At 35.9% G+C, this 27,481-nt stretch overlaps 2 protein-coding genes across 3 annotated transcripts in view; one reads left to right on the top strand and one right to left on the bottom strand.

Annotated features, from left to right (window-relative positions):
- Positions 1-8,124: 8,124 nt before the first annotated feature.
- Positions 8,125-14,479, top strand: pccb (propionyl-CoA carboxylase subunit beta). The gene is made up of 15 exons (XM_028438874.1): positions 8,125-8,384; positions 8,985-9,104; positions 9,176-9,244; positions 9,324-9,380; positions 9,449-9,562; positions 9,983-10,093; positions 10,323-10,431; positions 11,135-11,255; positions 11,530-11,611; positions 11,769-11,892; positions 11,957-12,064; positions 12,776-12,876; positions 12,950-13,048; positions 13,129-13,228; positions 14,021-14,479. The coding sequence occupies exons 1-15, from the start codon at positions 8,148-8,150 to the stop codon at positions 14,140-14,142; spliced, it is 1,674 nt and encodes a 557-aa protein (XP_028294675.1). The 5' UTR covers positions 8,125-8,147; the 3' UTR covers positions 14,143-14,479.
- A 1,237-nt stretch (positions 14,480-15,716) lies between these two features.
- Positions 15,717-27,481, bottom strand: part of stag1a (STAG1 cohesin complex component a) — a 60,206-nt gene continuing 48,441 nt past the window's right edge. For both annotated transcript variants that reach the window (XM_028437632.1, XM_028437633.1), the window contains exons 20-32: positions 27,277-27,445; positions 25,823-25,915; positions 24,992-25,166; positions 24,782-24,921; positions 24,488-24,589; positions 23,356-23,504; positions 21,483-21,611; positions 21,190-21,392; positions 19,794-19,962; positions 19,599-19,715; positions 17,948-18,062; positions 17,774-17,854; positions 15,717-16,430 (exon numbers count right to left, since the gene is read on the bottom strand). In XM_028437632.1, the coding sequence (XP_028293433.1) occupies positions 16,407-16,430; positions 17,774-17,854; positions 17,948-18,062; positions 19,599-19,715; positions 19,794-19,962; positions 21,190-21,392; positions 21,483-21,611; positions 23,356-23,504; positions 24,488-24,589; positions 24,782-24,921; positions 24,992-25,166; positions 25,823-25,915; positions 27,277-27,445 (1,666 nt within the window). In that variant the 3' untranslated portion in view covers positions 15,717-16,406. The remainder of the gene's footprint in view (positions 16,431-17,773; positions 17,855-17,947; positions 18,063-19,598; positions 19,716-19,793; positions 19,963-21,189; positions 21,393-21,482; positions 21,612-23,355; positions 23,505-24,487; positions 24,590-24,781; positions 24,922-24,991; positions 25,167-25,822; positions 25,916-27,276; positions 27,446-27,481) is intronic.

Raw genomic sequence — 27,481 nt, 5'->3', positions numbered from 1 at the left:
ACTATTTATTGCATTAAATAGGTCTCATTTCAATCGTCCTAAATCAGTGGTTCCCAAACATGGATACGTGTACCTTAGGGGTACAGGAGCACATTGCAGCGGGTACCAGGAAATATTTAACAAATAATCGGGAAATGTTTCTCGTTCTTTTTTGGTTATTATTATTATTTTTTAAAACAAATTCACCACAAACTAACAGTATTATTACTTAATAAAATAATATTTCTTGCAATTTATTTAAGAGTTATTTTATGATATAGAAGCAATCTTATCACACTTCTGACATTAGGAAACAATAATTACTCATTTGCTTACTATTGAAGTAATCATATAAAAGTTGCATGGTATTTTACAAAATAAATTCCACTTTAAATTACATTGTTTTGAATTTGCAGATTAAACTTTATAGGGAATTAATGTTCAAAAGACAGTTAAAGGTTTAGGAAATTAACACGCATATGAGAGGGTGTAGAGGCTGTTGGAGAAGTTAATAACATCCAAAAGAAAGGCATATATTCCCAAATATCAAATTTTTAAATGAGAAATGAAAAAATAAAATAGAGATGTTAATTAATAATAAATACAGCCCCCCAAAAATTTTTTTTGCATATTTGTGTTGTCATTTCATGAAATATTTTGTAATTAGTTTTTTGAGTACATTTGTGTCTTTTTGCTGTGTTGTTTGTTTTTGGAGTCTATTTAACTTAAACTGCAATATTGGGAAGGATGTTTATACTGTACTGTATATATATTCACTTTGTCTGCACATGCTGTCAAAGGTCAACACTATAAAAAAGGGCCATCTTTTTGTGACAGCTATGCATGTTTTATTATTGCAATTAAATAAATGTATTTATTTTATTGCATAATTGTGACCATCACTAGCCCTCCTAGGGAAGGGTAAAAACACTTTACTATAGGGAGGATACAAAAAGAGAGAGCAGTGTTACATCTGGGTGAGGGGGGAGGGAACAGGGAAGAGGGAGTCAGGGTGGGGAAGAGTCAACCGTTTTAAAGTGAGAGTAAAATGTGATGTCACAGTTGTGCATTTTGTGTTGTGGGGTGTAATCACTCAAGCCAGTCTGGTGACTATTATTTTGTGAGTATTCTTTCTCTGTACTGACACATTTATGTAATGTCTCCATTTCTCAGAAGGTTTTTAAATCTTTTTTTCTTTGGTTAAAGGAAAAACTAATTTTGCCTTTTTATTTCTTAAAAAAATGTATACATGTTCTTACAGTTTATCTTGTTCTTAGAGTAACTTTCTAAACATATATATATATACACAATTAAGGACAATAATCTGTTACAGAACCACATAAAAACAAATCACACTAACTCCTGGGCAATTTAAACTATAGGAAGTTGACTTATTTATTTTGTTTCTTACACCATTATAAAAAGCTGCAATTGCAATGAAATAACTGTAATTTTAACAATATTAAAACTTACCTTAGACATGTATATTCCAAATGACATTTTTTACTTCATTTATTTAACAGAATCTTTTTTGCTACACACATTTGGTTATATACAGTACCTGGATATAAAAACAAAACTAAGTTATGAATACATTTGTGATAATCACAACTAAAAACAAATTTATCATTACCAGTAGGGTTGCACTGCCAGGCTCCAACGTAGGACCATTACCAGAAGACTTCTGCCAGGTTCCAATGGAGGACAGTTACCAAAACAGTTCTAATACCAGGTTCAAACATGGGATAATTACCATACTACATGGTTCCAACATAGGACAGTTACTAAGAGTTCTAGTGCTGGCTCCAACGTGGGCCAGTCAGCAGAAGGGTTCTACTGCCAGGGCCCAACCTAGAACAGTTGCAGGTAAGCCTACTGCCCTGTGGTCAGTGTACATTTTGTTGTGTTATGTCAGAGTGAGGCAGAGCACATCGTTCATCTTTTGTGTCGATGTTTGAGCTGAAGCCTTTATTCTAGGATCTTGTTTGGTCAGAACAGGAACCGTCTTGCAGTGGTTGGCATGGATCACTCAGGAGCACTTGGTAGGGTCCAGGCCAATGCTCAGATTCTCAGGACTTCCTACTAAAGTTATTTCTCGACGAAGTCACCTGGGTTGACATATAGAAGTACCTTAACCTGTGAGCGGATATCCGCTAACATAACATTTCCACAGTGAGTCAAGAGCAGAATCTCAAAAACATTTGGGTATTGCTTTAGAACAATGGAAGGAAAACACTTATTCATCTGAACAATGAAAAAACACTTTGGTTAAAGATCAGAATGATGTAGAAACGACCTGGTGCTGGGTTTTACATCAGAATAATGAACAGACTTCAGTTCTACGTAGAAACATTCCTTCAAGGACTTGGGTTTTGAATCGGAACAATGCAAAATAAAACCTAGTTTATACATCTAAATAATTTGAAAGAGCCGGGTTAAATGTTGAAATAATGCAAAAAGGACTTGGTATTTGCATCAGAACAATGAAGAAAACATACTTTGATAAAACATTGGAATGATGCAGAAGACCCGGTGCTGGTTTTTACACCGTTATACATCAGACAACTTGGGGGGGGGGGGGGGACTACCAAGTCTTCAGGACATTCTGATCTTCAAAGTCAGTTCCATAATGAGTGACATTTGATCAATGTTTCTATTGGATGTTGATTTCCAGCACACACTGTTCACCGTGTGAATTTTGTCCTCTCCCACAGATTCAAGACCTTGAACTAAACCATCATGATTTTGCATTAAACTAACGTATCCTTGTACGCTGAACTGTGTTGAATTCCTTTGGTTTGTGGAAGAGGTCATGAATCACTGCAATTCTGTTGGTACAAATGTAGGAAATATCTAATTGTGGATGTTTTGCCTTTGGTCCAGAAAGTAAATATGAGTGGTAGTACATCCAGCCCACTAGGGTTGCCTTGGTGACTCAGTGTCTAAGGTTCCTGAGAGTTACTTCAAAGCTGAAGATGTCCTTTTCGTGCGTCATTGATTTCAACCATTGGCTCAACTGTAGTTCGTTCTTCATCCAGGTTCAGTTCTTTTACCAATTTTGCAAAAATGGTGCTCAGGAACATTTGCCAACACCGCAGTTATTGCCGAACAATTTAATCAATGTAAACACTCATTCAGATCCTTTATGATCATCAATAGAGGATCAATCATCCATGTAGAACTTAGTTCTGAAGGCGTTATTTAAGATCAATTATTAATCTTCTTAATTTGCATGATTATTTATTAAGGTTGTTTTTGTTCTGTAGTTCAGGTTGCCTTCTCATGATAGATTATTTAGTGCTACCTTCCCCAACAAAGACAAGAACTATCTCCATACTCCCCCATCAAGCATGAACTCATGTTAAGAAAATGTATCCCTTTTATTGTTTTAATGGATTATTCCTTTACATTGAATTTTTGGGAACATTTTGATATTTATTAACTCCGGCCCTGGGCTTTGTTAATCCTTTAGATTTTTGTTTTGTTTTTATGTACTACTTTGCTTATAGTCACAGTTTCCACCAGGACTCAAATTTTGCAATTTAGGAACCACCACATTACAGAAGGTCCTTGTGAAAGCACCCTGTTAAAATATATCAATTTATAGCTCAATTAGGTATTGTATTATTTTGATTTACTTATATATAATTATTGATTCAGAGTTATTATGAGTGCAAGTCCCTTAATTAAAAAGCCCAGTTCTATGACTGTTGGGGAGTTGTTGGGGGACCTGTGCGTTTGTGTGTGTATTTTAGGTCCTACCTGGCCATTGTCCTCCAATAGCTGTTCTACTCGAGCCTGAAGATGATGAAGGTCCCAGTGCTGTGGAAAACATCCTGCCATCTGCTCTTAGCTCAAAACTTATATATATACATACATAAATATATATATATTAACTTTAGTACAGAAAACATGTATATTAACCTTAATGATAAAAGGATGATGCATATTTAATGTCATATTTACAGGTACATGCATAAAAATGTGTTAAGGAGGGACTTGCTTAACATCTCACAGTGGATTTGAACCATTAACCCTCTGGTCAAAAGCCCTGAGCCACACATTAAGGTTTTAATCTGGACTTACGAGGAGGTCCAGTCACATCAGGAAACTGATCTTCATCACCAACAGTTCTTCCATCTTCATGTTTCTTCTGGATTATTGCAGTTCTTCTCAAAATGAACAATTTTTCACGTTCCCACAGTACATTTCAAGTTTAACTTAGCCAGAGTTTTAAATATTTTTTGTACAAAATTAACTTTACCACATGTATTGGTGATCAGTGTAAGGATATTATTGGGTGCATTTTATTCAATTACTCTATATCCATCCATGTTAATTTTGAAACTTCCACTGTTGAACACAGCATTGCTGCATCATGGAAAATATGTGACAATTATTCATAGACTTACCTTCCGCATCATGGCAAATATAATAAAAAAAATGAAATAATTTTTTTTTTAATTATGAATGAAATTAAGGGATTACCATAGAGTTACAATGTTTTACTGATCATTTAAAGTGAACACTTACATTTAGCTTCCAATCTCATGGATGTCTTTGATCTGTTAATCACGTCATAAAGTTATTTAGTTTAAGTCAATCAAAGTCCTGTTGACGCGTCGCAAAACTATTGAAAGTTCTTCAAACCATGAGTCTGCAATAATACTCAGGCTATTTGGGTAGGTTGTAGTGGGAACATTTGTCAGCAATATGAAACTATGACTATCCAAAACTACAATTGTATTAAAAAAAGCACATAATATAAACATAATACAAATATATGGGTGTGATGTGCTATTATAACTATGACAAAGCAGCAATACAGCCCCCAAACTATGACAAGGCAACAATACAGCTCTCAAATTATGACGAAGTATAACTACAGAGATCTCAAACCATGACACGGCGACAACACTGCCCGTAAACCGTGACGCGGCAACAACACTGCCCACAAACCATGACACAATGACAAAGCAACAATACAGCCTTCAAACTTTGACAAGAATACTCACACCACGACACTGCAAAAATACAGGCGTCAAAGCATGACACTGCGAAAATACATTCATCAAAGCGAAACAGAGCGAAAATACATTCATCAAAGCGAAACAGAGCGAAAATACATTCATCGAAGCGAAACAGAGCGAAAATACATTTATCAAAGCGAAACAGAGCAAAAATACATTCATCAAAGCGAAACAGAGCAAAAATATATTAATTGAAGCGAAACAGAGCGAAAATACATTTATCAAAGCAAAAGAGCGAAAATACATTCATCAAAGCGAAACAGAGCAAAAATATATTAATTGAAGCGAAACAGAGCGAAAATACATTCATCAAAGCGAAACAGAGCGAAAATACATTTATCAAAGCGAAACAGAGCGAAAATATATTAATTGAAGCGAAACAGAGCGAAAATACATTCATCAAAGCGAAACAGAGCGAAAATACATTTATCAAAGCGAAACAGAGCGAAAATACATTCATCAAAGCGAAACAGAGCGAAAATACATTTATCAACGCGAAACAGAGCGAAAATATATTAATTTAAGCGAAACAGAATGAAAATACATTTATCAAAGCGAAACAGAGTGAAAATACATACATTTTAGTGAAACAGAATGAAAATACAGTCATCAAAGCATGACACAGCAATAATATCCATCAAAGCAAGAGAGAGCATAAAAACTTGGGGCGTTTTAACCACAACTCAGTATATAGTTGAGTCATGTTGCCTAGTCATAGCTTAAGCACAAACCATGACTCAACAATAATGCTGAGGGATGTTGTGGTAGTGAAACCATGACTCACGGATTAGAATAGATATGTTTTAACTGACTAATGGCTAGTGTTTGGCTAAATTGTGATAGCCTAACGATGACACAGTAAAAGTAGACTGTGATGATTATTGTACACCACGAGTCAGCAACACAACTTTAAGCATTAATTATCAACAATAGTCAGACAGGCTGTGGTGCTCAAACTGTGTAAGTTGTGGTTTATGAACAATAAACTCTGATTTGTGTTGCATGGGGTCAGAGTGTGCAGCTTTAATTTGCCAGAAAACAAATATGAATTTAGCTTTTATTATTATTTTACATGTCCAGCCCATCTAAGACAAGCTGCACTGTTTGTATAAATCCATTTTTATAAAAAATAAAGATTGTCCTACTGAGTCTCAGAGCAGATCTGTTGTGTAGAGGCCGTTGGAGCTCATACTGTATAAGAAAAGGAAAGTCCAGTCTGAGCATCCACAGCTTAAATAAGGAACCTAATCAAGGTGATTAGTTTCACCTGGGACAAGTGATCAGGAGGGGCGGAGAGGGGGCGGAGTCAGCCACTGTTTCAATCTAGTCACAAATCTGTGCATCGTTCCTTCTTTGGGTATTATTTTCAAAAATAAATAAACATATAAACAGTGTAAATATTTGGGTTTTACTCATTTGAAACTAAAACGGTGACACAGAAGAAGAAAAACCCCAGATAAACGGCATTTTTCAGTTTTAAAATTAAAAAAATAAGGGCAAAATCTATGGGGTACTGAATGTAAAAGTCAGTCACTGTTTCATGCAGACATATTGTGAACATTAAGATCATTTTTCTTTCATTTGAGACAGAAATTTATAGCATGTTCTATATAATTGTTAAAAAAAATTGTACACAAAAAATAAACGTTAAATGTAAATGTTAAATGTAAATGTTAAATGTAAATGTTAAATGTTAAATGTTAAATGTTAAATGTTAAATGTAAATGTAAATGTTAAATGTAAATGTTAAATGTAAATGTTAAATGTAAATGTTAAGTCTATGTATGTAATGTTTGTAGTATATTTAATGTGATTGACAGGCACTGCCCACTTTCCATAATTTCTAAACATTTAGCGTTACACTTGGTGACTGATTTAACATTCAGATTTAGATATACATTCCATATTTAGATTAACCCGGCACCGGATAAGCAGAAGAAAATGGATTGATAGATTCAGATTTACATTTAACATTAAGATTTAACGTTTACATTTAGATTTATTTTTCATGTGTACAAATTTTCAACAATCATATTATAGAACATGCTATTTTACATGAATTTCTACCTTGAATGAAAGAAAAATTAACTAAATGTCAGGAAAGTGAGCTAAATGTTCATATGTCAACTATGAAAAAGTGATTTTTACATTCGGCACCTCATCAAAATCTTGTTCTGTTTGTGTGATATTTGGATAATTACAGAACTTTTTAGGATTGATTTCAGCAGATCCACCATATGATTTCTAGCAGCAGTTTTTTTAATGCAGTCTGTGGCTGTTTTATGTTTTTTTTCTTTCTGTATTTCAGTTTTAGTTTTAAATCAGTAAAGAAAAATAACCACACATTTTATTCATTTTTATTTTATTATTTGTTTTGTAACTTAATATACAATGTATATGAGGACGGTTTATATTATGCTAATTAGACCATCAGTACCCCGGTCCTCCTGTAGGGGGAGTGCTAAGCACACAGACTTTATGAAAAGATAAATTCACAGGTTACCAGTAAAAATCTTTGAAAAGACCACAAAAAACCCAAACATATTTGTATGATATTACAATCTTGTTAGGTCTAATATAACTTGTGAAAGATTGTAAATCATTTGTGAAATTAAGTGCCTCCATTGGTTTTATTTAAACTAAATACTTAATAATCAGTCACAAAAAATGTGTCTATGACTCTCCTGAAGACTCACTGTGAGTTTTTTCCTACAAAATTATGATTCAATTGTAACAAAATTACGATTTTTTTTCCCTTTGTAATATGATGACCTTATTTGTATTATATCATGATATTATTCTTGTAATTTACAAGGGTTTTTCCATTATATTACAATGATGTTTTTACATCACAGTAGGACCTTGTCATAATATTCTAAGGTTTTTTTTCTCATAAATGTAAACTTCACTGTCTGTCAAAGTCAACTCTCAAATGTTTACAAAAGTTTTAGTTTCACACCTGACAGGCTAAATTCAGGGCCCTCTGTGCCCGTCCTTTGACTTTCAGACCTTAAACCCGCCCATTCGCTCCTGAGGGTATTTTCGTTTTTCCCATTGGCTAAGAGAATCCACCTCCTTATCCCCCATTGGCTGACAGGCCCGTCGCTTACCGATGTCCCCCGGAAGTCACACAGAGCAATGATGGCGTCCTTCTGTGCTGCTCGAAGTGGCTGCGAACTGTTCAAATCTTTACGCGGATCTTTCAGGACTGCGTTACGGATCAAATATGGCACAGTTTGTGCGTCCCTGCCGCAGACGAACACCGTCCGCTGGTACTCAGTGAGCCACTTGTCCGTGAAAGAGAGGATTGAAGAGAAACGGAGAGCAGCGCTGGTTGGAGGAGGTCAGCACAGAATAGATGCTCAACACAAGAGGGTAAAGTCACGTTTAAAAAGCTTTCTTTACCTTTTGTTGTCTGTTTTTATACTTCTGTTAGTTTGAGATAAATTAATAGACGAATAAATAATGAAATGTGTGTGTGTGCACCTGTCATTATATGATTAAGAAGTAAAATGCCTGCAGGATTAAATAAATATACCAGTGTGTGTAGCTATTCTATACAATATGTCTACAATCAAGTTTGTGTTTATGTTTTGTACATTTTTGTCATTTTTGGTGCTGTTATGAAAATGTTTTAGTTATTTTGTGTATATTTATTGATGTTTTGTATATTTTTGTTGATCTTTTAATTTTTTCAGTTATTTTGTGTGTTTTTCTGGCATGTTTTTGTTATTTAGTATGTTTTGTCATTTTTTAGTATTTGTTTTCATATTGTGTGTTTTTTGGAATTCTGTTTTTTTTTGAAGTTATTTTGTGCATTTTTGTGTCTTTTTAATGTATTTTTGGGGTAATTGTGTGTGTGTTTAACAGTCATTTGGAATATAAACTTTATATTATATTCATATAATCACTGAGTGGATTAACATGCTGTCAGAGGTTTATTATTATTCTAACTCTGAGCTCCATGTGCTACAGGGGAAGCTAACGGCCAGGGAACGAGTTCAGCTGCTTCTCGACCCAGAGTCGTTTGTAGAGTCTGACATGTTTGTGGAGCATCGCTGCTCAGACTTCTCCATGGAGCAGGACAGGAACAAGGTGACACACACACACCCTCACACCCTGTCACTCCTCACTTCCTGTCTCATCACTCCAGCTTCCTGCTCTAGTTTCCAGGTGACAGCGTGGTGACGGGTCGAGGCAGAATCAACGGGCGACTGGTTTATGTGTTCAGTCAGGTAGAGAACGCCATGAATCCTCACTACAGTGAAAATAGAACTGCTCACGTCAATCACTGATGATGTTCTGCTCCGTCAGGACTTCACGGTGTTTGGAGGAAGTCTGTCTGGAGCTCACGCACAGAAGATCTGCAAGGTAGACCTCCCTCCTGTCTGTTTACACCTGTAATCCACCTCTTCACCCTCTCATTCAACACGTCACAGATCATGGACCAGGCCATGACGGTGGGGGCTCCCGTCATCGGACTCAACGACTCAGGCGGAGCTCGGATCCAGGAAGGGGTGGAGTCTCTGGCAGGATATGCAGATATCTTCTTGGTTTGTTGAAGATCAATGTTTTACTGATTTATCTTAGTTAAGCAAAATAAGCAAAAATGGGCTGAAATTGTTCAGAAATTATTCTTAGTTTCTTGAAGGCATCTGACGACCCCCCTTCTGGTGTCTTGCGACCCAAAATGGGGTCCTGACCCCAACGTTGAGAACAGCCTGGTTTAATAAAGCAGAAAAATCCTAGATTTTTAATTCCACTTGTTTTTTTTTTTTTTTGTAGCGCAGGTCTGATTGTTTTCCTTTCCACTCCATTACCATCAACCGTATCCATGGAAACCCCACAACAACTTTTTGAAATCAGTTTTTAAAAAGCCAATGAAGAACATTAGTTTTAGCATCAGCTTTAGCATCAATTGTAGCATCAAAGATGTGTCATTGTGTGTGTGTCATTGTGTGGTTGTTCTCCAGAGGAACGTGTTGGCGTCTGGAGTCGTCCCTCAGATTTCTCTCATCATGGGTCCGTGTGCAGGAGGAGCCGTTTATTCTCCAGCCCTCACAGACTTCACCTTCATGGTGAAGGTCAGACATGCTAATGATGCTAATGTAGAGCTTTTCTCCTCCTGAGACTTCACACTTCTATCTGTGTGTGTGTGTGTGTGTGTGTGTGTGTGTGTGTGTGTGTGTGTGTGTGTGTGTGTGTGTGTGTGTGTGTGTGTGTGTGTGTGTGTGTGTGTGTGTGTGTGTGTGTGTGTGTGTGTGTGTGTGTGTGTGTGTGTGTGTGTGTGTGTGTGTGTGTGTGTGTGTGTAGGACACGTCCTATCTGTTCATCACTGGTCCTGACGTCGTAAAGTCAGTCACTAATGAAGACGTGACTCAGGAGGAACTGGGAGGAGCCAAAACTCACACTTCTGTGTCCGGTGGGTTTGAGCGTGAGATTAAACCAACTAATCCTGGATTATTTAAACCCAGTTTAGAGCGTTTAGTTTTACCTCAGGTTACGCTTTCCCTGTTTCTATGACTTTACTGGTTATTAAACTTCCTGAAATGGAAGCTAACGTGATAAATAAGGTAAACAGTCATTTACTGTTACTGTATTTTATACCAGAATGGCTGAATTCACACGAGTTTACAGGAAAAAATACCGTAGAAATGTGTGATTTGATTCCAAAAACATGTCAGCGATGGTTTATACTGAAACTATTTTCATTAAATTTAAGCAAAACATCACAAGAGTGAGCGCAGCGTGGGATTATGAGCATGCTAGACATTCAGTTTGTGCTTTTCTGGGGAAAATATCGTGTAAAAACGCGTGATTTTAGTCCCAAAACATGCATGTGAGGTTTTCCCGTATCATATTGGGACTGATTTTAAATTAAATACTTTTTCTGTTTCAGAACGTGAATTCTGCTTTTTTTGACTAATTGTGTGAAATTGAAGTAGTTTGTTAAGCTGAAATCAGGAGCAACGTTAGCCACATGCTAACCCTTAGCCACCTGTTTAACAGGAGAAATTTTGTACAAATGTGTGATATGATCCAAAAGTGTGTGTGTGTGTGTGTGTGTGTGTGTGTGCGTGTGCGTGTGTGTGCGTGTGCGTGTGCGTGTGCGTGTGTGTGTGTAGGAGTGGCTCATCACGCCTTTGAAAACGATGTGGAAGCTTTGCTCAACCTGCGAGAATTCTTCAACTTCCTGCCTCTCAGCAACCAGGATCCTGCTCCAATCAGAGAGTGCCACGATCCCAGGTAGCCAATAGAACATCAGAGAGAAATATCACACTAAAATACACAAAAGGTGAACAAAAATACACACAATGACCCAACAAATTTATATAAAATGAGAGAAAAATAGGCAAAATTACTTCAAAAGTATGAAACAAACTAGATAAAAACACAAATGGAAACCAATAATACATTAAACAGCAAAAATACATCAAATGACTCAAAAAATATACAAAAGTTAGCGTTAGCAAAGCAGCTAATTAATGTTTTTATTAATTAATGTATGTTTGTTTGTCAGTGATCGTCTCGTTCCATCGTTGGACACGATCGTCCCGTTTGAATCGACCAAAGCCTACGACATGTTGGACATCATCCAGTCTGTGAGTGTGTGTGAGAGAGTGTGTGTGTGTGTAACACTGATTAATCTGAGTGTGTGTGCGTGTGTGTGTGTGAGAGAGTGTGTGTGTGTGTAACACTGATTAATCTGAGTGTGTGTGTGTGTGTGTGAGACACTGACTCTCTCGTCTTTTTGCTCAGATTGTTGATGAAAGAGACTTTTTTGAAATCATGCCAAACTACGCTAAAAACATCGTTATTGGTTTTGCTCGTATGAGCGGACGCACCGTAGGAATTGTGGGTAATCAACCTAAGGTCGCCTCAGGTGAGACGTGTTTTTTAATCTGTTCAGTCGTGATATTATCATTTATTTGTGTTTTTTTCTTCAGGATGTTTGGACATTAACTCGTCAGTAAAAGGAGCTCGATTTGTTCGTTTCTGCGACGCCTTCAACATTCCCATCATCACGTTTGTAGACGTACCAGGTTTCCTCCCAGGTTGGTACCCAGAGACCTCCCCCACCCCCAGCCCCACCCCCAGAAATACTGATCAATATTTAATGATTATCAAAGAAAAGAAAAGTGGAATTGTTGCTTTTAATCTGTTCCTGTGAAATGACAAAACTAATGAATTAAATCAGCTTTAACTCCTTTTTCATTTTTATGCTAACTCGTATATTTTTGATTACATATATAATTTGAAAAAATAAGTGTATTTTTTATTTGATATATTTAAATAATTAATTCATATAGTAATAGTAAAGCAAAATGACAAAAAACACAACCTACAGAAATATATATGAAAGGACAAACATGACAGAATTACTACAGAAAAGCACAAAAACATTAAAAATTCTAATAATAAACAAAAATACACAAGCACGCAAAATAACAAAAGCACAAAATTAAACAAGTTCTTAATAATATCGTAAACACAAAATTTACAAAATGACAAAAGTACACAAAATAATTTAAGAAAAACCAAAAATTTTTTACAAAAAACACAAATACATAAAGTGACAACAGAAATAGACAAAAATAAAGACAACTAAAAACACAAATAATATAAATTTATAAAATGACAAAAATATCTAAAATGACTTTAAACAGTCACTGTGTAATTCTGGAATTATTTTGTGTGTTAACTTTATGTTTTCTGTAGTTCTGTTATAAGTGTTGAACGTCTGATGGTTTCAAACCTTGGTCCAGGAACCGCTCAGGAGTACGGAGGAATCATCAGACATGGAGCTAAACTGTTGTTCGCCTTCGCTGAGGCAACGGTTCCTAAAATCACCGTCATCACTAGAAAGGTGACGTACGCTAACGTCTAATGAAGGAGAGTCAGTCCTTCATCGTGTGTGTGTGTGTGTGTGTGTGTCTCAGGCCTACGGAGGAGCCTACGACGTGATGAGCTCCAAACATCTGAGAGGAGACGTTAACTACGCGTGGCCCACAGCGGAGGTGGCCGTCATGGGCGCTAAGGTAATGCTAATGCACTAATAATACTAGTTCCTTATCCTCACTGAGTGTTTGTGTGTGTGTGTGTGTGTGTGTGCGCACAGGGAGCTGTTCAGATCATCTTCAGAGGGAAGGAGAACCAGGCTGAGGCCGAGGCCGAGTACGTCGACAAGTTTGCAAACCCGTTCCCAGCGGCTGTCAGAGGTGAGATGATTAAATAAAAAGTAAACACAGAACGTTAGGAGACTCTGTCTGGGAACTGGGCACTGGATAAAGGCTGGTACTGAGTTGTGAGCTGAGGAGTAACTTAGCTTCTGATGGTGCGTGGATTCTGGTGACTGAGGTCGTCTCTGGAGGTGGAGAACAGGGAGAACCTCCTGATCTGCTGCTTAGTGTTCTCCAATGTCTCCACCATGACGGGGACTTTCTCCAGAGCAGGCTGGAGACGAATGGCCACAAACTCCCATCAGTGTCCAGGTTCTCCTGGAGATAGATGGTCTCCTTCAGTCTGGAGATAGATGGTCTCCTTCAGTCTGGAGATAGATGGTCTCCTTCAGTCTGGAGATAAAAGGTCTCCTTCAGTCTGGAGATAGATGGTCTCCTTCAGTCTGGAGATAGATGGTCTCCAGCTCAGCAAGAAGCTCCTCCAACTCACTGCAAAATGTGTAACCCAAATGCAGGGATGGAGGCGGAGCTTAGGTGCATTTAACCAACATTTATTGTTGGTTTAGGAATGGTCAGACAAGCAGGGATTCAGCACACACACAGTTAGTTCATTGCAGCTGGTGACCAATCAGGCGAAAGCTGCTGGGAGGGAGGCCAAGACTTCCTGTCGGCCCTTCAAAATAAAACCCCATCCTGACAAAAAGACACAAAATGACCAACAAAAACATAGATTAAAAAAAAAATAATAATAATCAATATATTCAAAATGTGTCAGATCAGTCGATGACTTCTCTGTTCTACAAACATGTCGTTTTGTTTATTTTTCTACAGGTTTTGTTGATGACATCATCGAGCCATCCAGCACTCGTAAAATGATCTGCAGAGATCTGGAGGTTCTGTCCAGTAAGAAACAAACAAACCCCTGGAAGAAGCACGCCAACATTCCTCTGTGAAGCCCATCATCAAACACACACACACACGTTAATATTAACACACACACACACACACAAGGTGAAGATCACTCCCTTTCATTTCATTGGTTTACAGTGAGTTTGATGTTTGAAACCAAACCTGCTCAGAAAACTGGAATCATTGCAGTGAAAATACAAACATTAAACAAGTATTTATGAAGTACAACATGTACTGTATTTAGTATATAGTATAGATATTTTCTAACTGCAGTACTTTTCAAACTCGATTTGCTGTGTAAACGTTTCCTTTTTTAGGTGAAAAGAAATAAAGATGATGTGTCTTACGTGAAATAAATAAATAAAACATTGTTTCTAAAGAGTCTGAGTTTTGGGCACAAAATGACAAAAAAAAAACTGAAAATGAAAACAAATTTAAAAGAAGTAATTGAAAAATTTACAAAACAACAAAAAAGAAAAAAAAAATGTAGGAAAACACAAAAAAACTGAAAACATCAGCATAAATACACAAAATAAAAATTACTCCAAAAGCACAAAATGGGAGACAAATATATATAACAATTAAAAATATGAGACCAACATAAATGCACAAAAATACAAATGACTCCAAAAACACAGACAAATATATAAAATGCTAAATTATCAAAAAAAAAAAATCAATCACTGAAAAATACGGCAACAAAAGACTCTAAACAACAAAATAAAAGCATAAAATGAGGGGAAATTTTAAATGAGAAAAAAGATAGAAAACCGCACAAAATATGGAAAGTATTTAACAGAAAAATACACATTAAAGACAATATACACAAAAAACTGTACTAAATAGCAACAAAAATACAAATGACTAAAAAAAAAAAAAAAAAAAAACACAATGGGAGAATATATACAAAAATGTGTGTAAATAAAGACAGACTATCGTCTTTTAATGGATTACATTTTTATTACAAAGAGTTTAGTTCCACAGAAAGAAGAACAGGTTGTTTAGAGTTAACGGACGTGAACGGCACTGCAGAAAAAAGATCCAGTTGGACATTATTTACAGGACGACTCAACACTGTGTGTGTGTGTGTGTGTGTGTGTGTGTGTGGGGCAGATGAAAGGATGAATAATGAACACATTCAGATACTTTTCTCCTGGTTTAACCTCTGACAGTAACACTGATTAATATCAGAACACGTGTGTAAAGGTACATTTGTCTCTTTATTATTTAATCCAAAAAAAAACCTTTTTAATCAAAAAAGTTTACTTCAATCAAAGAAATAAATATTTGGGACCCAAATAATTGCTTTTGAACACTTTATTTCTTGGATTGAAAATGATCTAATATTTTTGGTATTTGAGCCATATTATTGTGTACTGTACATTTGTGTCTTTAATATTCAATCAAAAAATAAAACATTTCAATCTAAGAAAAAAATTTAAATTCTAAAAGCATTGAAATGCTATTATTTGGGTCTCAATTTTATTTATTTTTTGCATTTTAACACTTTTCTTTAATTAAAATTATTTATTTTTTATTTAAATTGTATTTGGGCCAAATTGTATTGTACATTTGTGTCTTTTGTTCACTCAAAAATAAAAAAATAAAAAAAAATATTTTCAATCAAAGAAAAAAAGTGTTGAAATGCAATTATTTGGGTCTCAAATACATTTTTTGATTGAAAAGGTTTTTTCTTATTAGTGATTTTTTTTTATTGAATAATAAAGAGAAATCCACCTCCAAACATGCGACGCTGATTTCCTTTGATAGCGTTTATGAGCGGCTGTAGATATATAATCAATCAATCAATAATATTATGGGATGTACGTAGGCCACGGTTTGGCAACAAACAGGAAACGTGTGGAAGAAAAACGCTGTACAAACGTGAGACGGGAACCAAACACGTCGGTACTAAAGCTACACAAAGTGAAAATATGTTTTATTGTCTTTTTTTAAAAGGTTTCTTACATTAAAAAGCCAGAGTTTTGGGCTTGTGTGCGTGTGCTCGTGGCCGTGACATCACTTCCTGCTGCTGCTGCTACTCCACTTCCTGTCATCAACATGCACACCAGCGCTGAGGGGGCGGGGCTGGGGCGGGGCTACTGACCAGCAGCTCAAACCGACGACATCACAGCTGAACAAAGGGAAGGAAACACGGCGAGGAGGAGGAGGAGGAGCGATGAAGAGCGGCTCCTCCTCCTCGGTCCTCCCACACGTCCATCAAAGACGAAAGTTTCTTCTTCTTTAAAGAGTTTGACTCCAAAAAACCATGTGACTCCAAACGTTAGATCCTGATCTTTGTGATTCTTCAGAACATCGGCATCGTGAACCCCTGAAGAGAGAAAACCAGAGCGTTAGGAATTGAAATATACACAAAAACACCACAAATAAAACAATAATTAAAGAAAAATACACAAAACATCAACAAAAACATTATAAATAAAACATCAACAAAAACACCACAAATAAAACAATAATTAAAGAAAAATAAACAAAATTACAAACAAACACTAAAATAACTGAAACATATACAAAACAAACAAACAAATAACTGAAAAATATACAAAACAAAAGAATTAAAAATAAAAAACTGCAACAAAAATGACTCCAAACAAAACAAAAAAATGGACAAAAATTACTGAAAAATATACAAAACATCAACAAAAACACTACAAATAAAACAATAATTACAGAAATCACAGAATGACAAACTACACTAAAATAATGTAAAAAAAAAAACAAAACACATTAACATAAATACAAAATGAAAAACAAAATGACAAAAATGAGTCCAGACAAAACAAAAAAATGGACAAAAATTACTGAAAAATATACAAAACATCAACAAAAACACTACAAATAAAACAATAATTACAGAAATCACAGAATGACAAACTACACTAAAATAATGTAAAAAAAAAACAAAACACATTAACATAAATACAAAATGAAAAACAAAATGACAAAAATGAGTCCAGACAACACAAAAATACAGAATGTGAAAAAATTAAATAAAATGATAAAAATACAAAAAATAACAGAAAAATATACAAAACAACAATAACAAAAGACTCTGAACAACAAAACAAAAATACAAAATGAAATTTTTTTTTTTAAAAAGACAGGAAAACACACAAAATAATTGAAATATTTAACAGATTAACAAACATTTAGAAACATCAATAAAAAATACATAAAATAACTGACAAAAATGACTCGCAGCAACAACACAAAAATAATAATACAAATTACAAAATGGGAGAAAAATATATACAATTACTAAAAAAAATACAACACCAACAAAAACATAAAAAACATCAATAAAAATACACAAAAGGCCAATAAATTCACACAAAATAATGGAAAATTTTACAAAACATCAGCTAAAACACAAACGATCAAAAAGATTCCAAATGAGAGAAAAAATATGTAAAATGACTGAAATGACAACAAAAATGTAAAGAAATCACAGAAAAATAACTGTCAATATAGAACACAAAAACAAAAAAACACAAAATAATTGTACAATTTACAAAAATGAGTCCAGGAAACACAAAAAGGGAGAAAAATATATAAAATTGGAGAAAATCACACAAAATAAGTGAAATATACAGTATAACAGATCAACTAAAGCCGTTAGCTTGCGCTAGCTAATCAGTGTCGCTGGAGACGCACCGACTCATCCTCGATCATCGCTGCAGAATCAAAGAAATCTGGTCTGAGCTCAGCTCGTTCACGTCTGTTTCTGGAAGGAGGCTGAGGAAGAGGAGGAGGAGGAAGATTAAACGTGTGTGTGTGTGTATGTGTGTGTGTGTGTGTGTGTGTGTGTCAGCTAAAAGTCTTCCTCACCAGGTCGATGACCATTGTATCTTCAAATTCTTCGTTCATGTCCTCCAGCTGACCTCGTGATGACATCATCACGTCTTCAAAGATGGGCTCAGCGTCGTCCTCCATTAGGCCCCGCCTGTGGAGCAAAACAAGTCTTTTGATTGGCTCGTTCCTTTAGCACTCTTTCTTAGAGCTGCAGATATTTAGGCTTCATTTCTCTGTTTTTAACTCTTTACGGTCAGTATCATGTGGTTTTATTCACACGTGATGGAATCATTAAAGATGTCACTTTGTTTTGATGAAATCGTCACAAACGAGGAAAAGAAAATAGAAATACTGGTGGATTTAATTCATCCTGAAGATCCTCCATCATGTGGTCTAGACCTCATCACCTCCCCATTATTTACTGTTCTTCATGTATTTTAATGTCTAGGAGCAGATGATTCTCATTGTTTCAATGATTGACAGATTTTAACAAGGTTTACATGAGATTTTTTAAGGACAGATTCTTATAATGTAAAATAAAGGTGATTGACTTCAGTCATTTTCTTCAAGTCTTTGTTATAAAGAGAGAAATTCATTGAATTTTTACACCTTATGGACAAATAACAACTTATTTATCTACTATATTGTACTTTGCCGTTAGATTAAAAAAAACATTTATTAATTAGAATCTTCATGTCGTCTATGAAACAGCAGAGATGGAACCGTCGCCCCCTGTGGTCACAGATTTTTGTGTCACATACTTTGTTTATCAAATGTTGGTAAACAAAAGAGTTTTACATCGACTTTTTTAACTTTTACTGATTTTTAGATTAAAACAAATCAGCACAAGTTGTTATTTTGACTGAAAAAGATGATAAATGATCCTGAATGCTTCACCTCATATAAAACTATATGGACTGAAAGGAACGATTGGCGTCATCAATGATGTCATTACAACATGGCGGCTCTCAAACGGTAAACGAGTCCCATTTTTAAAAGTTAATAAAATGAATATAGTGCTAAATAATGTGTTTGTTAGACATAGATCTATTAATAAGTACATTTCATATTTACTAAAAGAGTGGAGGATCATTTAAAGTACATTTAGTAGCATATCACTTTTTTTTACTTTTACTCAAGTAGCGAAACAACTTCAATACTTTTACCAGTCATTTCTTATTCAAGTATTTATTTAAGTATTTTAGTACTTTTGCCACCTCCGCTGAGTCCATGTGATCACTAGTAGAGCTTAATAATGGTTAATAAAGGTTAATAATGGTTAATAAATGTTAATAAAGGGTTAATAAAGGGTTAATAATGGTTAATAAAGGTTAATAATGGTTAATAAATGTTAATAAAGGGTTAATAAAGGGTTAATAATGGTTAATAAAGGTTAATAATGGTTAATAAATGTTAATAATGGTTAATAAATGTTAATAATGGTTAATAAATGTTAATAATGGTTAATAATGGTTAATAAAGATTTATAATGGTTAATAATGGTTAATAAAGGTTAATAAAGATTTATAATGGTTAATAAATGTTAATAATGGTTAATAATGGTTAATAAAGGTTAATAAAGATTTATAATGGTTAATAAATGTTAATAATGGTTAATAATAGTTAATAATGGTTAATAATAGTTAATAAATGTTAATAATGGTTAATATTCCAGAGTCAAACGTACACAGTCTGTCTGACGCCCTGGTTGTTGCGTGATTTGATGTAATTCATCCCCGTTCTGTCCTTCCTGTTCACCTCCTCCATCTTCTGCTGACCCAGCCATGACATCTGCATCTGAGGACTGAACACACACACACACGGTCACACACACACTGTGACACACACACACACACACTGAGCCGTGTTTAACAGTGTGTACTTGTGCACGTAGTCGTTCTCTGATCCAGGCTCTGAGTCGGGGTCGGGGGGCATGTGTTCTGCTCTGTTTTCTCTGAGGACAGTAGAGGTGAGCTGAGGAGTCTGCAGCGCCCCCGGTGTCTGCAGGGTGTCATTACGCATCATCCACGAGCTCTCCACACTGCTCTCCTCTGAAACACACACACACACACACACACACACGCGCCACAGTTTGTTAGTCACATTAAAGCACTAGAGAAATCATCTACTGTAAACTATTTTAAGACATATGCATCACGGTGCACGCTGCCTGTTACAGCCACTCCTGCTTTTTTCATACTTTTTCAACCTTTAACTTGTTTTAAGTCATTTTTCTTCAGTTATTTCCTTATTTTAAGAAATTTCTCCCTGGGATTAATAAAGGAATTCTGATTATGATTATTTTTTGTCCCAAGTAGACTTAAAATACATTACGAGTAAAAATTTAAAGCTTTACTAGTACTACTAGTAACACAAAACTGTCTATTAGTCGACAGAATGACAACACACACACAAAGCAACAACTTACACGTACAAAATGACTGTAAAAATGCACAAAAGAAATTTGGAAAACAATAGAAAAATACAGAAAATGACAACAAGGACAAAAAATCTAAACAAAAACACTAGGAAATACACAAAGTGATGGAAAAATACACAAAACAGTAACAACAAAAAAAGGAAAATTGAGAAAATGACAACAAGAAGAGACAAAATAACAAAAACACACATAATAAATCAAGAAGCACACAAAACAATAAAAATAAAAATCATATTACTCACATATTAATTTTGAGAAAAATACACAAAATGACAAGAAAAACTGACAAAATAATAAAAAACACACATTTTGACTTGAGAAACACACAAAATTAAACACAGAAAACAACAAAAAATACATGAAAAATTACTTGGAAAACAAACAAAATGACAACAAAAATTTCCCAAAATGACAAAAAAAAAACATTCACTAAACAACAAATAAATTCAGAAAAATACACAAAACTGATAAAATATTAATACATACACACGTATGGACTTGAGAAGCACACAAAATAAGAAAACAACACACAAAACAATAACAAACACAAAATGACAAGAATCGACAAAATAATTATAAAAAAAAACATTCTGACACAAAAAACAGATAAATACACAAAACAACAACAAAAACACAGAAAATTACACAAAATGACTAAAAACTCACAAAATGAGGACAAAACAACTGTGTTAAAGTAGGAGGGATTAGAACCAAATCCAGCTCTGTGATTGGTTGGAATACTTTTGAAAGCCAATGGCAAGCCTGAATGTGCTTTCTCCACCCCCTCTACTAATGGTTGATCAATCACTGATATCACATTTCGTGCGACTCTTCTCACCCTCGATGCGTTTCTTGTGCAGGGGGGGCCGTCCCTTCTTACTACGGACCGACCCCGTCTTACTGCTGGACCCTGAGGTCACAGACATGTGGTCTTCATCTCCTCCCGTCTGAAGGCTGTTCCTGTAGGAGATCAAAGGCAGCCACACGTCCTCACGACGCTCAGACATCGACTCAGACATGAACTTCTCCAGGTAGTTGTGGCTAGAAATAAAAGAGATAAAACAGAAGAAGAAGAAACAGGAAGTTACCTCATCGTTCTGAGGGAAATAAATTAAATAAATAAACACTTACACAGTCTTTTTGTCCTGGCGGATGAGTTTGGAGGAGAATTCACTGAGGACTTCCAGGAAAGCCAGATTAAGAGGAGGAAACTCTGCTCCTCGAGGGTTCTGGTACTTAAAGGCAAACTCTATTCCATCTCTGACACCACAGAAGAAGAAAAGAGAAGAAGAAGAAAAGAAGAGCAGTGAGTGGAAAGACCGAGAATATAGAAAACTATTTCTACACGTCCATAAATGTGACAAAAGTCAAAGTTAAACTCTACTAGTCCTAGGTCTGGAGTACAAACTAGTGCAGCTAAACATGTCTACTAGTTGTACTAGTAAACATTGTATGCTAATAAGGAGGCAGGGAAAAGAATATCCAGGCTTAAGCACAATATATTCTACAACCTCACATCTCACTCTCACTGCAAAACAGTCTATTCTTCTCCACCATTTCTATTTCCTGCCTTGAGTCTCTTCTCCCTGCTCCCTTTCCCCTTCCCCTCCACTTAGGTGTAACACTGCTCTCCCTTTTTATATCCTCCCTGTAATAAAAGTTTTCTTACCCTTCCTTAGGGAGGGCTGGTGATGGTCACAATTAAGCAATAAAATAAATCAATGTATTTTATTGCAATAACAAAATATGCATTGCTGTCTCATAATGATTGCACTTCCTGTGGTGTTGACCTTTGACAGCATGTGCAGACAAGTAAAAAAAAAAAACATTCTAACCAATCAGGGAGCTGGATTTGGTTACTATCGCTCCTATCTTATGTGCATGTAGTTCTACTAGTACTACTACTAGTCAGATTTACTAAAAACACACAAATCGACAACAGTAATTAAAAAAAATAGAGAAAATGACAAGAACTGACAAAATAACAACAAAAACACACTTTCTGACTTGAGAAGTAGAAAAATGACAGAAAAATAGAAAAAACAACAAAAATACAAAAAATGACTTCAACGACATGTTCAAAACTATGTAAAATGACTCAGAAAACAAACAAAATTGACCAAAAAAAATCAGAAAAATAAATAAGACGACAGAATTTAAAAAACCAAAAACACACTGTGTATTTTTGGAGTCATTTTCTGTATTTTTGTTGTTGAGTTTCGTTTGCTTCTCCAGTCACAAAGCAATGACATAAATTCAAAATTAGCAAAAAAATACACAAAACAACAACAAAAATACAGAAAATGACTAAAACTAGTAAAACTAATAAACAATAATCAACTGTTTCACTCGTAAAGGCTTTTGGTGCACTAGTGAGTGAGTAGACTTTACTAGTAAAACAAAATTGCCAACTAGTAGCCTATTTTCTGTGTACTAGTAGTACAAGTAAAGCTTTGAGATTTTACGACTAGTATATTTTAAGTCTACTAGGTACACCTAATTGTTTACTTGTAGATGATTTTGCTTCACTTGTGAGGTCTGCTTGGCCATAAAACCAAATATTTGTTTACTACTAATACTAGTAAACTCAAAATATCACTAGGAGTACTAGTAGACTGTTTTTAGTTGACTAGTAGTACTAGTACAGCTAAAAGATTCACTGTTAGTATGAGTAAAGCTAATGCAAATGAAGTAGGAGGGATTAGAACCAAATCCAGCTCTCTGATTGGTTGGATAATTTTCGAAAGTCAATAAAAAGCCTGATATTTCTTTGCCCCGCCTCCTTATTAGCATCTGATGCTAACAAGTAGCACTATTGAGACATTTTGCTTCAGTTAAACTGAGTACATGTAGTTTAAATGTGATACTAGCAGAGTTTAAATATGGTTAAAATCACTTTTCTGATCAAACAGCTTTGACATAAGACAGTAATATATCTGTAAACTGTGTATTATTGCCTCGTTTACATCATTCTGATGAAGGGAATCTAACTCTTGAATCTTACTTGTGTAACGTGGCCACAGCCTCTCGTGTTTTGATCTGGTCCAGTCCAAAGGTGAGAGCGAAGCGGCGAGCCAGCTCCTTGATGCCGCTCACGTGGGACGACGTTCGGTCCAGGTTTGGGCCCTGATCCTGGAGCAGCTCATTGAACAGCTGCAAAACACACACACACACACACAGGGACACAATAGATCATACATTATGCAACCGGTGGCTCGGGGTCCACATGTGGCCCTCGGACTGACTTTGTGCAGTCCCCAAACATTTTAATTCAAGAAGTAAGAAGGGAAATATAAATATAAATGGTAAATGGACTTGATTTTATATAGCGCTTTATCCCAACACTGAAACAGTCTCAAAGCGCTTTACATATCAGCTCATTCACCCAATCACTCTCACATTCACACACCAGTGGGACAGGACTGCCATGCAAGGCGCTAGTCGACCGCTGGGAGCAACTTAGGGTTCAGTGTCTTGCCCAAGGACACTTTGACACATAGTCAGGTACTGGGATCAAACCCCCAACCTCTCGATCAGAAGATGACCTACTCCCACCTGAGCCACGGTCGCCCTAAATATAATACACAATATAACTACAAAAATACACAAAACAACAGCAAAATGGATAACAGTCAACAAATATACAGGACAACAACAACAAAATACACAAAATGACAACAGACAGACAAAGCAACTACTTAAGCAGACAAAACTACTGTAAAAATGCACAAATCTACAACAAAAATTCAAAAAATTATATAAAAATACACAAAATGACAACAAGGACAACATAAACACATTAAAAAACACATTAAATGACAGAAAAATACACAAAACAACAAAAAGACAGAAAATGACTCCAAAAACACACAAATCGACTACAAAATTTCAGAAAATGACAAAATACACTAAATGACAAGAAGAACAGACAAACATATTAAAGAAAACACACATAGTGACTCAAGAAGCACACAAAAAAGACAGAGAAAATGTACAAATCGACTCAAAACTACGCAAAATAACAGAAAAATACACAAGACAACAACAAATATGCAGAAAATGACTCAAAAACGTACAAAATGACAACAAAAATTCTCAAAATGACAGAAAAATACACAAATATTGTCAGTGTATACCTGCTGCAGACTGAGGATGAGGGTCTTTGCACACAGGATCTTATCCGTCTGTCTGGTTTTACTCAGAGTCTCTTTAATGATGTCACCGTAATCATTGTAATACTGTCAAATCAGGAGAGAGGAAAGAGTTAAAAACATACTTCACAGTTACATCTGTAGGAAATTACTTTAGTTTTTTGTGTTTCTTGGATAAAAATGACATTTCAGCAGATGTTCTGCTAACATTCCTGACAAACTTTATGCATTCATTGAGTTTTTGGCTAAAGAAAAGCAAAGTTGTGCTTTTTGTCCCACCTTCATGTAATGCTTAAAGATGTCTGCTGCAGCCGGCATGTCCACGATGTCATAAATGATGAGTTTGCAGAAAGCAGCCAGGAGGTTCCTTCTCTTGTGAAGAGCTTCGATCTTATTGGCCTCGTCCTCCTCGTCTCCCTCTGAATGTAAAGGAATGAGTTATAGTCTGTGTTTAGGCTCCTCCCACTCCTCATTAACCCACTCACTCACCCATGCTCTGGCTCTCGTCGTCCTGGTCGATGAAGACGTGGTCCAGAACAAAGTTGAGCAGCTCGTTCTGCAGCGTTCCGTCTGGGTTGAAGACCAGCGGCTGGAGGCCTTCCCTCCCACCAGAGACCAGCTGGTGACTGAAGATCATCAGCAGGTCACAGAGCAGCATGAACGCCTGTGGAGGAAAAAATTACAAACACACACATACTGACTCGAGAAGCACAAAAAAAACACAAATAAACACACAAAACAACAACAAATAAATGGAAAATGACTAAAACACAAAAAGACAGAAAAACACATAAAACAACAACTAAAATATGGAAATACACAAAATGACAAGAAAAAACCAAAAACAAAAAACACATCCTGCCTCAAGAAGCACACAAAATGACAGAAAAATACTCAACACAATAATAAAAATACAGAAAATGATTCCAAAAACACACAAATCATCATTTAAAAAAAAAAAAATCTCAACAAAAACTGACAAAATGATTAAAAAAAACATTCTGACTTGAGAAGCACAATAAATTACAGAAAAATACTCAAAACAATAACAAATAAACAAAAAATTCCTCAAAAACACACAAAATGACAACAATTCTTAAAATAACAGAAAAATATGGAAAACAACTCAAAAAACCACAAAAATCAACAACAGAAATTCAGAAAAATACACAAAAAAAAAAAAAAAATAACAAAAACACATTCTGACCCAAGAAACACAAAATGACAGAAAAATACACAAAACAAAAACAAAAATATGGAAACTGGCTCAAAACGACATGGATCGCAGCAGGTTTGCTATGAAACAACGTTAGTTCTGACCTGTTCTTTAACTGGAGTGTTGACGTTAGAGAGACACTGCTGACACACAGCCAGGAAAGACTTCACCACCCTCCTCAGAGCCAACAGGTCGTCCTGCACACACGCACACACACAATCAGACAGAATATCACTAGAAACAGCAAGAATCTGTGTTATTTAACATTCAACCCCAGTCTGAGGGAAGTCTGTGCTGATAAAGAAAATAAATTAGTCATTAACAACTTTTTGTGATTAGTGATAAGGAGATTTTTCCTATTTTTCTGTTACATTCACGTGATTGAAAACGATATTTGGTTGGGTGTTGCTTTCATCAAAAGTTACTCATTAAAGTGCGTTCACACCGAACGCGACTTCACTGACTATAGTCGCTTCAATCGCCTGTGATGAGTCGCTTGAATATAGTCGCACTTTTTAGTTGCTCCATCGCTCCAGTGATGAGACGACCATAGTGTGCTGATCGCTTCTTCTACAGTCGTATGTTTACATCACTTGTCATAAACAGCTCCACTTGTATTTATGGTTTAAATGATCAATTAACAGATTTACTAAATGATGAGTTCACTCAAGATATATTCAGAATTTAAAAGGTTTATTCAAAGAGTATGATACTTTCAAGTGTACAGTCTTCTCGCTGCAGCTTCCAGCTGTACTGACAGTGACGGCTGGGGGTGTTGTTGCTTGAAAAGTTCAAATTTTTCAACATTGAGCGACTTCCAGTGACTCAGGACGGGCGACAAAGTCGCTGGAATCGCACGAGTTGCGTCACTTCAAGGGAGGGTGTTTGATGTCGCTTAACGAGGCATCATTTACATTGATTTTTAATGTAATCTAGTCGCCAGAGTTGCTGAAGTCGCGTTCGGTGTGAACGCAGCTTTAGATCAGTGTTTTTCAAAATTGGGGTCCTGACCCCATGTGGCGTTGCTTGAAATGTTGAGTATATTTTTTAATATATTATTGAAATATTATTATTTATAGAGATTTCTTTTCTTTTTTTATTTTAGTGTCACAGACTTCTACAGCTTAGCTGCTCCTGTTAGCGTCAGCTCTGTTAGCTTCCCTTAGCTCTGTTAGCTTCTGTTGGCTATATTAGCTTCTGTCAACTCCTGTTAGCTTATTTTAGCTCTGTTAGCTTCCGTTTGCTCCTATTAGCTTCCATTAGCTCTGTTAGCTTCTGTTAACTTCCGTTAGCTCTGTTAACTCTATGAGCTCTTTTAGCTTCTGCTAACTTCTGTTAGCTCGGTTAACTTCTGTTAGCTCTCTTAGCTTCCGTAGCTCTGTTAGCTTCTGTTAGCTCTCTTAGCGTGTGTTAGCTTCCGTTAGCTCTGATAACTGCATTTGCTCTGTTAGCGTCTGTTAACTCTATTAGCTCTGTTAGCTGTTGTTAGCGCTGTTAGCCTCTGTTAGCTCTGCAGGAGAACAGATAAAGTCTGTTGTTAGTGAGTGGTGTGTAGCACCTTGCTGGGAGCTCCTTCAGTGATCTTGACCAGTTGCCAGAGGATGGAATAATGTGAACACTGTAGAGCCTGCACAGCGATCTGCTCTGGCATGGAGCCCTGCTCAATGCCCGCCTTCAGCAGCCGGTAACAGTTACCAAACAAATCCCACCGCGTCAGGTCATGAGAACTGAGGACGAAAAACACGTTTAAACTCAAAGATATT

This window comes from Gouania willdenowi, chromosome 22 (assembly GCF_900634775.1).
Source record: "Gouania willdenowi chromosome 22, fGouWil2.1, whole genome shotgun sequence".
NCBI lineage: Eukaryota > Metazoa > Chordata > Actinopteri > Blenniiformes > Gobiesocidae > Gouania > Gouania willdenowi.
Note: the sequence above shows the minus strand (reverse complement) of the source record. Positions and strands in the feature narration are given on the sequence as shown.

What these genes read in the sequence shown, in the direction of transcription:
- pccb (XM_028438874.1), top strand. Translation starts at nt 8,148, where the DNA reads ATGATGGCGTCCTTCTGTGCTGCTCGAAGTGGCTGCGAACTGTTCAAA. An exon ending in TGGAGCAGGACAGGAACAAG is followed by an intron (nt 9,105 to 9,175) that starts GTGACACACACA and finishes TTCCTGCTCTAG; the next exon opens with TTTCCAGGTGACAGCGTGGT. An exon ending in AGAGAGTGCCACGATCCCAG is followed by an intron (nt 11,256 to 11,529) that starts GTAGCCAATAGA and finishes TTTGTTTGTCAG; the next exon opens with TGATCGTCTCGTTCCATCGT.